This window comes from Oncorhynchus kisutch, linkage group LG20 (assembly GCF_002021735.2).
Source record: "Oncorhynchus kisutch isolate 150728-3 linkage group LG20, Okis_V2, whole genome shotgun sequence".
Lineage (NCBI taxonomy): Eukaryota > Metazoa > Chordata > Actinopteri > Salmoniformes > Salmonidae > Oncorhynchus > Oncorhynchus kisutch.
In genome coordinates, this window is record NC_034193.2 from 40,454,004 (window position 1) to 40,466,207 (window position 12,204).

A 12,204-nucleotide genomic window follows, 5' to 3' on the forward strand; every position below is an offset into this window, starting at 1 on the left:
GGGGCGTGTTTGTAACAACTTAGGAGTCCCTTGTGACGACTATTCCAATTTATGACAACAGCACCTCTTTTTTTTTTTTTTTACAACGTTGAATCAATGCAAATAGGCAGAACTCTTCCCCCCACTCACCCATTGGTTCCTTAATGACTCCGTAGTAGTCTGGAGCGTCGTTCGGGTCCACCGGCTCCAGGAATGGCCACGCCATTTTGTGAGCCTGATGAGAGGCAGGGAGAAAGAGGGAGAAAGAGAGAGGAGACACTTGAGAGACGTGCAGCAGCAGCAACAGAAAATAAACAAGGAAAACAAACAAGAGGTTGAAAATGGCATTGGAAGCAGCTGGTTCAACAGAGATGTGCTCTGGCTACGTCCGTGCCATGCGGACAGAGAGGAGGAGGGGAAGAAGAGAGGGAAAAAGAGGAGGAGATAAGGAAGAGGAGGGTGGAAAAACCCCTGTAGCCAGGGCAGTTGTCCAAGTGCCGCCCAGGGGACCAGCGTCACAGATCAGATAAGAGTTGAGAACAGAGGAGGGCTTTGTTCCGTATCGTCCCGACGCTAGGTAGAGGGGGAACGAGGGCGAAGGGAGGAGCAAAGGAAGGGGTGACATACCTGTAAGGAGCGCAGGATTCTCCTTAACCCCTCGTTATCCTTGTCGGTGAGCGGCGTGAGCACGGTCATGGCGTCCTCTGTGGACTGGCACTGCGGACACACGTACTGATCGATGTGGTTGGCCTCGCTCTGCAGGATGCCCACGCAACGGCCGTGGTACCAGTTCTGGCAGCGGTCGCAGCCGATGTAGAACCTGAGCGGGGGCGAGGAGGAGGGTGGCAGGGGTGGGTTACGTTCATTGTGCCTGATGAACACGACCCTGGTTTCTGTTCCAAGTCCGATTGTAAGGAACATTGCAGAAAGTGTGTCTGCTTTAAAAGCCAGGGTGATATAGACATACTAATTTCTGGTTTTCATCGAGTAGAATTCGCCGCACACTATTGAGGGAGAGAATAGTCTTTGGAGTCCCATGGGTATAGGGGAAGAGGGGATGTGTTCTATCAAAATGAACGAATGGCGGGAATCAACACAATTGCGCATTAGATGACGCATTCTCAGTACGGATGAGCCTAGTATGCTGATACGTGTTGCTTGGAAGGTTGTTTTTAGTAAACAGAACGTCTAAATAGCACGTAGTGCAATTAGTACACAGTATGTCGTTTTAGTAAGTAGTAGGCAAGACAGATTTCAGAGGGCCAATGTCTTTACATAAGGAATTCAAGCTCTGTTACACAGAACAACCTTCAACCCTAGACGTCAAAGGAAATATGAAACTAAACATCAAAAGGTCAACAGATTTCACCATCTAATAGGTAACACTATACGTTTTTGCCACTGAGAACCCCATACACCACACACACTCCTATGCACTTACTGTGCTTCGTCGTAGGGCGTTCGGCAGATGCAGTAGAGCTCCTCGGTCTTTCCCTCCTGGGCCTGCTTGCACTCGCTGCAGATGTAGTCGTCCATCTTCTTGGCCTCCTTCTCGGTGACGCCCACACACTCGCCGTGGTACCAGTTGGTGCACAGGTCACAGCCAATGTAGAACCTGGGAGAACACAGGACGTGAAAGAATGCCAAATTACTATGGGGTCAAACGAGGTCATTGCAACCCCCATGGTTTCAGGTACGTTTGTTAGGAATGTATCGGATGCCATCTGTGTGTTGCCAGAGTGTTTCAACTGCCTGGATGAGGGCATTTCAAAAAGTTAAATAATGAAGTTATCAGTTAAAGTCCAAACACACCGCAATAGTTTCAGGTGAAATTGATCTTCGCTTGTGTTAATGTTTGAGCTTCATGGTAAATGGTTAATGGTATACATTTTGACTGTCTCTTCAGAGAGGCATTGGAGGAAGCTTACTATACATTTAACGTGTTTGAACTAGATTGACGCTCCTCAGAACGGCTTTTAGACAAGGGCCACGTTTGCGGAACATAAAACGTTGGGTACGGCCCAAATGGCGCCATGTTCCCTAGCGCAATACTTTTTGACTGGAGCCCAATGGACACCCTAATTTGTGTATAGTGTACTGCTTTTGACCAGGGCCCTGCATAGGGAATAGGGTGGAGCACAGCCGGTCTCTTACTTGGACTCGTCGTAGGGCGTTCTGCAGACACAGTAGAGCTTGGTCTCCTTCTTGCTGTCTGAGGTAGTGGTGGTGATCATCTTCTTCTTCTTGGCGTTAGCCGTCGACGCTGCGTCCCTCTCCTCCTCCCGCTTCCGCTTGTGGGCGAAGGCCGCCGGGTTGAGTTGGGAGGTGTGTGTCAGGGCGTGCTGCGTGTGTGCGGCGGCGGCGGCCGCCTGGGCCCTTTCCTTGTCCCGTCGCAGCTTGGCGAGGTCCCTCCTCAGCTCATCCTGTGGAAGGAGATACGGGTAGAGAGTGAGATCAAAAGTGTGTGTGTGTGTTGGACATCTGTGTGCAGCTCTGTTACCATGTGTCCATCGTGAGTACAAGTATGTTCATGGGAGAATGCCGTGTATGTGTGTGTGTGTGTGTGTCTGACCTGCGTCTCCAGCTGCAGCTCCTTGTCCAGCAGGGCTCTCTTCTTGAGGATCTCGGCCTTGAGCGTCTCCTTGTGCCGGCAGAGCAGCGACGACAGCTTGGTGGCGTTGGCCTTGGTCCTCTTCTGCTCGCCTGCTTCCTCCTTCTTCCTCTTCTTGACCGCCTGCTTCTCGTCCTTGTCGATCTTGTCCAGGATGAACTTCATCACCTGGTTGCACACAATCATCCTGGGTGGAAGGGGATAGAGACAACATGTTATAGGCCTTATAAGACATTATAAAGGCTCATACATGCTTATAGCCATTTATAAAGCTGAATACCACCAGGAACACAATCATCCTGAGGGGAGTGGTGGATGGGATTTTAAAACGTTTTTGTATTTAGGTGACAGTGGATCATCTTCATTTCAGTGTTCCCAACAATGTGACAGGAGAGTTAGCTATGAAGATCATTTTCATCCATAGTCCAGTGAAGGAATTTTAAGGACATTTGAAGTGAATATATTTTTTTTGGGGGGGGTGATCAAATCTAAATGGACTTGAAGGAAATGTAAAGTATAATGTTTCCATACATCATGAACCTTTCCATCACCCGTAACCTCACACTACGAGACAAAACACTGTAAGCCAATCGGTAGCCATGTGACAGATGTCAAGAGTGTTTTTGTTCACTGTGTTTATTTAGAGGTGGGGCCAGAGAGCAATGCAAAGAGAGACTAGCAATAGGAAGCCACTGCTCTCACACACACACACACACACACACACACACACACACACACACACACACACACACACGCTGGGGAGGTCAAGGTCAACCATGGTTCCCAGACTGTGTCCACTGACGTGACTGACCACAAAAGAGAGAGATGGAGGGAGACAAGACCCCAAAAATTGGCCTGCCGTGTGAGCCATGGTCAAAAGTGGTGCACTACATAGGGAACAGGATGCCATTTGGGATACAAACCACAGTGCCCTGGCTTGCCCTGCTCCAGGACTGTAGGTCTGGTTTAAACCCAGTGAGGAGGACACAACACATGGTCTGTCTGAGGTAACCTTTCCCATGACCCAGACACGTTAAATATAACCCCTGGCTTTCTCCACAGGGAGGGAACGGATGACACCTCCACACACACGGCGGGTCAACACAAGGTCTGATCGTCATGGCAACAGCACTAGCTAGCTCCTAGTCCCTCACCTCTGGTTCTCCTCTCTCTCGGCGGGGGACATGGGCTTCTTCTGCTTGAGGTGCTCGATCACGGCGTTCTGCTTCATCACCACCTGTCACAGATGAGACAGAGGGGTCAGAGGTCAACTCAGGCCTCACACGCTGCGTCCCAAACGGCACCTCGATTCCCTATGAAGTGCATTACTTTGGACCAGGTTCCATAGGGATCTGGTCAAATGTAGTGCACTATATAGGGAATAGGGTGCCATTCCAACTCAGGCCTCACACATTGAAAGAACAGAAACGTCAAAGACGTCAAATATACAGGAAGCAAGTGTTTGTTACAACGCAGGCAAAATACATGCGTTGCAGAACGCAAGACGCATAAACACACAATAAAGAAACCTTATGCATAGGGTACGTCCCAAATGGCATCCTATCCCCTATATAGGGCACTACTTTTGACACGGGCCCATAGGGCTCTGGTCAAAAGTAGTGCACTATATTGGGAAAAGGGTGCCATTTCAGAGGTACCCATAGTGTGTATGCACTAGACTAGGGGTGCATGCAAGCCACAAACGTGCTCACACACACACACACACACACACGCACGCACGCACGCACACCCCTAAAACAGACAAAGACAGTGGCGGTGGACAGCTTGGAAAATAAACCACAATCGTGGGAGCAGGCTGTTTGAGAGGACTGTTTATGTGCTGATGTCAAAGAGAGACGGGCCTACTATACTGTTACACCACCTGTGTCTGGCTGGCTGCCTGAACACACACACGTCCCCATCATCCAAACACACAGACATGCGAGCAAAACACACGTAAGTACACGTTTCTGATATTGACCCCTGCGCCCTCACCTGTTTCTGGATGATGTCGCTCTGGCTGGCCGCCGCCAGCGCCTGCTCCCGCTTGGCCTCGGCCGCCAGCCTCTTCTTCTGCTGTTGCTGCTCCCTCAGCTGTTGGATCCTCTGGAGTTGCTCCTGCACGCTGGCCGTCTGGATGGCCACCACGTTCTGGATCGAACCTCCAGGCTGGGCTCCACCGACCCCGGGTTGCTGGATCTGGATGGGAAGCTGGAGCTTGATCTGCTGGGGGAGAGAGCCTCCGGAGGTCCCCTGTTGGGCCTGGAGCTGAGCCAGGACCTGGACCTGTTGCTGGAGGCCTGGGACAGTGATGAGCTGGTGGGGGGAGCCCTGGAGCTGAAGGGTCTGCTGGGGCCGGCCCGTGGGGGTGCCGGGGGGGTGTTGGAGGGACTTGACCTGGAGGGGGGTGGGGGATTGGATGGGCATGTGGGCCTGGGTCTGGGAGGGGAGTTGGCCCTGGGGGGTGGCGGAAGGGGGGGTGCTGGTGGCCAGGGCGGCGCCAGCCTGGATGGGAGCTGCAGCCTGCTGGGCGGGCTGGGCAGGGGTCTTGGTGGTCTGTCCCGGGGCGGTAGGGGCTGAAGGGAGGAGAGAAAGGGGATGGGCAGACCTTTAGAAGACACACAGGCTATGAACCAATGACCTGCGAGTGTATGTGTGGCTGCTGGTAGGCTATATAACATTTGGGTACTGGGTCCTGTTCAGTCGGCACAAAACAGGATAAAACACTTGACATACCACCGTAACCTCTCACTGTCTGTTAGAAAACATTCCCCCATTTTGTGTCCACAGCCCTGCAGTGGATGATGGAGACTGTGTGTCTGTATCCGTATCAATAATACACACTATTATTCGCTCTTTAGACTACCTGTGGAGGTTGGAGTAGCGGCAGGGGCCATGGGGGTGAAGAGGAAGCGTTGGACATGGCCGTTGGGCATGGCTGCCTGCATGAGCTGCTGACCGGGCCCGGGGATGACCGTGACCCCCTGGGGGATGACCTGCAGCTGGCCCGTGGCCTGGCCTTGGCCCTGGATCATCACCGTCAGGCCCTGGGCCCCGCCGCCTGGCCGCTCTACTGCCTGGCTCTGCTGCTTCTGATGGGGGGGGGGGGAGACAGGGAGATGAGGGAGGGGTGATGTTTTTGGAGGTAATGTAGAGGTACAACGGCAGCCTGGTCCCAGAACGGTTTGTCAGGCAATATATAGCAATGACCATAGGAGTTGGCTAGACAAACTGATCTATGATCAGGCAAGGGTGCACTACTCTTTAAAAAATAAAAATAAAAACAAACCATGTCTAAACTAGCACATGAAAATTAGTTATTCCGATCTTTCCCGCTGAATAGGACTAAAATCAAAACATACTCGTTTTGAAAAGTGCAGAATTACGATACACTAGGTGGGCAGAGCAGAAACCTATTGCCCCACTGTTGCCTGACATCAGGTTATTATGGGGTAGCTGATGGTACCTGGGTGAGCTGGGTGAGTTGTGCCAGGGTGAGTTTGACCTGGCCCTGGTGTACCCGCTGCGGCGTCTGGGCCGTGTTGGGCTGGCCCGGGGTTTTGGGGGCGCTGCCCATCCTCTGTCCGGCCACGGTGGTGACGGGGCTGGCACCTGAGATGGCCGTGGACACGGCCTGCCCACGGATGATCTGGGTCACCACCTGCTGGCCCGCCTGACCTGGAGGAGGAAAACACACACACACACACACACACACACACGTAAGTGGGGACACACACACACAAGTCCAGACACACAAACAGACCGAAAGGCAGACAGACAAGAGTCAGAACTTGCATGAACACAAGTAAGTGACAGACACTATTCTAACTGGCCTATCAAGCTGTGAAATGGAGTAGGTAAATACAAACAGCCTACCTTGCTGCACCATGAGGGGGGTTCGGAGGATGCTTTTACCCATGGCGCCTGTCTGATGGATGGGCGTGCGGATCACGGTCATCCCCGGACGGATCTGGCCTCCAGCGGTGAGCACCTAGAAACACAGCCAAGATCAGAAACACTGGGATTCCCCCTTATACCACAGGGACGACACTGACTCCAGTGAAGGGTTGCTGTTAATAGTGCACAGGGAATTCTTTCAATAAAGCGTCAATCACGTGTTACTGCTAATTACCTGTTTTAGAGGGATGTGTGTGTGTGTGTGGGGTGACAAGGGAGCAGGGTGGATGTCGGTAAGGAAGGGGGAATTTGAAGATCTAGGCGGGGTTATAGTAAAGTTCTTTGTGACAACTGATGAGGGGAATAGGGCTTTATAAATAGATGTGATTGATTGACTGACAGATGGAGAAAGATGGTCTATGGGGTGTTACCTGCTGTGGTGAGCCTGGCATGCCCGGCCTGATGTTTATGGTTGTGGTGCGAGGCTGGAACGAGGCAAAGGTCTGGGCGCCGCCAGCTTGGCTTGAGGGAATGATGCCCAGCACCTGCTTCTGAATCATACCTGGGGAGTGGAGAGGACATATTATTACTGTGAACCCGCACATACAGGATTGGTATTTATCTAATACTTGTTAAACATTCAGAACACACTTGTGTGTTATTCTGACTTTTGATGATTAAATGCATCACATTTAAAAGATAGAAATGAATCCACTCAAAATTCAACATCTGTTAAAAACGATAATCCCACTCTAGCTTTTCACTTTTCGAAATGAAGGAAACTGAAATGTCCCCTCAAGGCTAGACCGGTTTCCCTACTATCAGGTATAGAAACAAACTATCCATTCTGCGCATTTCATGATGTATCAAAACGTCACTCAATAAACGACTTGTGGATTTAGTTCCTTTCAAGGTGCAACCCTCTCTGATCTTGACCACAGTCAAAATGAACCCAGCAAGTAAACAAGGTGAAAACTTTCTTCAAACGGGGTATGTTGGTTTGAATCCATCACGTATGACCCGCTCATAAATTATGGATGAATTTTCCTTGAATTCATACGTTTTTAATTTCCTCCGACAAAGCAAGTGTTTCATAGTCGTTACTTTGGCCGCGCTTCGATATTTTTGAACTCACGTGGACACAGGACGGCAACCCAAAGGAAAATGTGTTTCCTCAAAAGATCTGAAATGGTTGTCTTCCCCCCCCCCCCCCCCCCTTCTCTTCACCATCTCCTCGCTCTGTGTTTGTTGTTGTTGTTGCCTTTTTTTCTGACCACAAAACCGATCAGGTTACATACAGAACCGATACAGCTATACATCAATGGCTTCCCCTCTTCAAATAGCAGAGGTTAAACCAGCTACAGTAGAAGACTGGGGAGTTTCAGTTCTGGCACCGGCAATCAAACGCCCACTTCATAAGAGTAGCTGTTTGGAGAGTCGGTGAGCTACGAGCAAGAGACACAGAAAGAAAGAGGGAGGGAGGGGGAGGAAGGGAGGAGAAATCCTTCCATCCTCCATCTCTCTATAGCGGGTTCCCTGTCTGACGAACCAGACCTCAAGCTCCGCCTTCCTTAGCACGCTCCAAAACAAACAGGCATTGAAACAGTCACGCTGGAAAAATATACTACTGCTCTTTTATTACCAGCTCTCTCGCTCTCCCTTCCTTCCTGGTCGACAGGATGAAACAAGGGTGTCCCTCGGCAGGAGCGCTGTTTGTTTGCGGAGTGATGTAGCCTATCCTCTTGAAACATGGATGTGTCTTGTGTGTGTTTGTGTGAGGGCTTCTTAAAGAAAAACTAACAGGTCTGTGAGAGCCGGAATTCTTATTGGTTGGTAGGTGATCAAATACTTATGTCATGCAATAAAATGCAAATTAAAAATCATACAATGCGATTTTCAGGATTTTTGTTTTAGATTCCGTCTCTCACAGTTGAAGTGTACCTATGATAAAATTACAGACCTCTACATGCTTTATAAGTAGGAAAAACCTGCAAAATCAGCAGTGTATCAAATACTTGTTATCCCCACTGTATATATATTCAAGGAGTGTAGTCATGAGCCTGACCACCCTTTTATATAGATAATTGGAAACAGGAAAGATTTTGTGAAATACGGGAGGCAAAAACGGGTTCGGGACAAGGTCATGTTTTTGCATCGTATGCGTTTTAGTATTTAATTTGATTTAACCAGGCAAGTCAGTTAAAAACAAATTCTTATTTACAATGACGGCCTACCGGGGAACAGTGGCTTAACTGCCTTGTTCAGGGGCAGAAGGACAGATTTTTACCTTGTCAGCTCAGGGGATTCGTATTGGCCAGTAATAATGACGAATAAGCTAAGCAGCCTTATTGAAGTAAGAAAACGTTTCGGCGCAGATAAGTCTACAAGCATAAGTTCGGCATCTCCCCGTTTTAGCCACTAGAAGACTGCCTCACCTACAATCACTCACACACTAACAAACCAAGTACTAGTCCAAGTCAGTCATCGTGAAGCATTAATACTTACATATATTCAATGGGAATTTCAATAAATTGCCATTTGGCTGAATAAACAAATGAAGGCCGGTGCCTTTAAACAGTGTTGTACACTCGTCATCAACCCACTGTTAAAAAGGTGAACTCAAACGGGACAGTGGTTCTAAAAATATGAACCATCACCTCATCCGATGAGTCAATATTGACTTCTAAATTAGCTAGCGTGCTACTTCAAAAGACGGTCTGGCTCTGTTCTTAGACTACACAGTCTACCGTTCTGTCCCACCTAAAATAACAACGTCCCGTTCGATTGCCATGCCGACAGGGCACAAATAGACATGATGTGCCACTCCAGACTGAGCCACTGACTAATGGGTTGGCGCGTGGTGGGGCACCACAATGGGGCTGGCAACGAGTGGGCACCGCACCACTAGCCTGGTCAAGAGGACAGACCTTACCACAGTCTTGTGCCACATCAGGTGTGTGAGACAGTGCATCCGTCAATAGTGGTAAGTTAAGTTAGTGGTCGGAGAAGACGGGGGTTGGGAGAGAAACATTTTGCTTTCAGTCATCCATCCTTGACATCATGGAGAAAAAGGGAGGAATGAACGATGCATTTGAACAGCATTTAAAACAACACCACTCCCTCTCTTGTTTAATTTAACATTCTTTTATCAGGTTGTCCCATTGAAATCAAAATATCTGTTTTTCAAGTGAAACCTCTCTCTCGCCGTGTCTCTTGTGTGGGCACAGGGGAGTCACTGTACCTCCTTGAGTGGTTGGCACGTTGACAGTGACAATCTTGCTGTTGGCGGGCAGCGGCAGCTTGGCGGTGAGCACCTTGCCCCCCATGGACGTGCCCGTGATCTGGAAAGTCTGTCCGGCCGTCGTGGCCACCGTGCCCGGCGAGGCTACAGGGAAATATGCAAATGAGGCTCTGCTCGAGAGTCAAACAACATCCGCTGCTAAACAAGCACAGCTGCTAACGCTGACTAAAACAGATTTAGTTTGTCAGGGGTTGATTCATACACCAACCACAACTACTTTCTATTTGCAAAGATTCCCTACTAAGTAAAAAATATCACTTGAGTATAAATAAAATTTGGACACATTTGAATGAGATTCAGTGAAAATAATTCTCTTTACCAATCTACTGGCTTGTGAACAAAGAAAATGACCTATGACCTTTGACATACCTCCACTGGGCTGCCCCTGCTTGACCCAGGAAGCAAACGACTGCTGGAAGTTCTTGTTCTGCTGGAAGGTGACGGGGGTGCCCATCTTGGTAGCCAGTACTACTTTTGTTCCGGGGGTGGCCTGGCCCGACAGGGTCACTACCTTGGGGGTGGAAGCTGGGGTGGCTGGGCTCCCCGTGGTGATGACGGTGGTAGATCCAGTGCCTGTTTTCTGGTCCAGACGCTTCTAGAACAAGAGAAACCATGAAATAATCCAGAAAACACAACAAAACATCCCTATTATTCACACGGCTAGTGGTCCTACTCACCTTGGCCTGTTCCACCGCCTGGACTTTCTCCTTCTCAACCCTGTGAAGACAAAAATAAATGTATCATACACAAACCACAGAAAGAACTGGAACATAACTATTTTCCCCCCAAATGAATGCAGTTGGCTATACAAAAACGATAGTAAATCAAATTTAGGGAAATTATGATTTTTTTTTTTTTATTAGTCTAAGAGAGTCGAAGTGAGTTCATAACAGAAGATAATGACCGTATGAATTTACAGTTCACTCAAGAGAATAGCATGGAGTAGGCAGTTACTATGCACCCTAGATCTCATGCCCCTGTGCCCTTTGCCCTCTGACCTCTCGGAGAAGGCCCTGATCTCCCAGAGGTCCAGCTCCTCCTCGGCCACCCAGGACTCAATCACCACCGGCCCAGTTTCCTTTTTGGGCTCCGGCTTCTTGGGCCGCAGGTTGCTGGAGCGCAGGCCTTTCCTCTGTGGCGTGTGGGTCTCTGTATGTGTGTGGAATGGATGCAAGAGAAAGGGGGACGGTAAGGGTGGTGCAAGAAAGTAGAGGGGGAAGGAGTGAGAGAAGAATACGAGAGAGAGCGAGAGAGAGTCAAGAAAGACATAAAATTAAGCAACCTTAATGAGAAAAAAACATCACCACTATCCTCTCTTTTACATTCCATGTGTAGTTTTATTCTAGCCGGCTGCTGCTCCCTCACCTTTCGGGGTCTCTGGAGTGCCGAGGGGGCAGATGATCTTGCGGATGCAGTATTCCGAGCGGATGCCGTAGGGCCCCACGTCGCGGCGCTTGATAATCTCTGTGGTGGTGATCTCCGTCTCGGAGGTCTCTGTGGCAATGAGTGGGGATAGGGCTGGGTTGGTGTAGGATGAAGGAGGAGGAAGATGCAGAGAACAACTCCCAAGACATGATACAGTAACGACTTAATACGCTGCCATTCAATACAGTACACAGGAATGATATTCCATGGGAAAAGCCTCAGACATTTGAGTAAAAAGTCAAAAGGAGCAGCAGAGGAAATAGGCTTCATAGTGGATATTTTAGGATATATACTCCCCTACGTATTTATTTGGACAGTAAAACTAAAACCTTTAATTTGGCTCTATACTCCAGCATTTTGGATCTGAGGTCAAATTGTTCATACGATGTGACAGCACAGAATGTCACCTTTTAATTTGAGGGTATTTTCATACATACAGTGCCTTGAGATAGTATTCATACCCCTTGACTTATTCCACTTTTTGTTGTTACAGCCTGAATTCAAAATGGAATAAATATATATTATCACATCCTTGAGCCAATACCTTGTAGAAGCACCATTATCAGCGATTACAGCTGTGAGTGTTTGTGGGTAAGTCTCTAAGAGCTTCCACACCTGGATTGTGAAACATTTGCCCATTACTCTTTTCAAATTCTTCATGCTCTGTCAAATTGGTGGTTGTTCATTGCTAGACAACAAGTTTCATGTCTTGCAATAGATTCTCAAGTAGATTTAAATCAAAACTGTAACTCGGCCACTCAGGAACATTCCTCTCTAGGTTTCTTCCTAGGTTCCTGTCTTTCTAGGGAGTTTTTCCTAGCCACCGTGCTTCTACAGTCGTGGCCAAAAGTTTTGAGAATGACACAAATATAAATTTTCACAAAGTCTGCTGCCTCAGTTTGTATGATGGCAATTTGCACATACTCCAGAATGTTATGAAGAGTGATCAGATGAATTGCAATTAATTGCACAGTCCCTCTTTGCCATGCAA

At 48.8% G+C, this 12,204-nt stretch overlaps 1 protein-coding gene across 7 annotated transcripts in view; it reads right to left on the minus strand.

Annotated features, from left to right (window-relative positions):
* LOC109865269 (nucleosome-remodeling factor subunit BPTF) overlaps window positions 1-12,204 on the minus strand; it is a 55,329-nt gene that overhangs the window by 4,995 nt on the left and 38,130 nt on the right. For 4 of the 7 annotated variants that reach the window (XR_004204500.1, XM_031799617.1, XM_031799613.1 and 1 more), the window contains 16 exons: window positions 11,154-11,306; window positions 10,787-10,937; window positions 10,466-10,505; window positions 10,158-10,383; window positions 9,729-9,872; window positions 6,919-7,049; window positions 6,467-6,581; window positions 6,057-6,268; window positions 5,457-5,682; window positions 4,586-5,166; window positions 3,745-3,827; window positions 2,552-2,777; window positions 2,134-2,402; window positions 1,421-1,594; window positions 607-799; window positions 130-214 (listed from right to left, as the gene is read on the minus strand). Coding sequence is in view for 6 of the 7 variants with exons in the window: in XM_031799617.1 (XP_031655477.1) it covers window positions 130-214; window positions 607-799; window positions 1,421-1,594; window positions 2,134-2,402; window positions 2,552-2,777; window positions 3,745-3,827; window positions 4,586-5,166; window positions 5,457-5,682; window positions 6,057-6,268; window positions 6,467-6,581; window positions 6,919-7,049; window positions 9,729-9,872; window positions 10,158-10,383; window positions 10,466-10,505; window positions 10,787-10,937; window positions 11,154-11,306 (3,009 nt within the window). In the remaining variant the exon portion in view is untranslated. The remainder of the gene's footprint in view (window positions 1-129; window positions 215-606; window positions 800-1,420; window positions 1,595-2,133; window positions 2,403-2,551; window positions 2,778-3,744; window positions 3,828-4,585; window positions 5,167-5,456; window positions 5,683-6,056; window positions 6,269-6,466; window positions 6,582-6,918; window positions 7,050-9,728; window positions 9,873-10,157; window positions 10,384-10,465; window positions 10,506-10,786; window positions 10,938-11,153; window positions 11,307-12,204) is intronic. The other 3 variants (XM_031799614.1, XM_020453372.2, XM_031799616.1) reach the window with 3 other exon arrangements.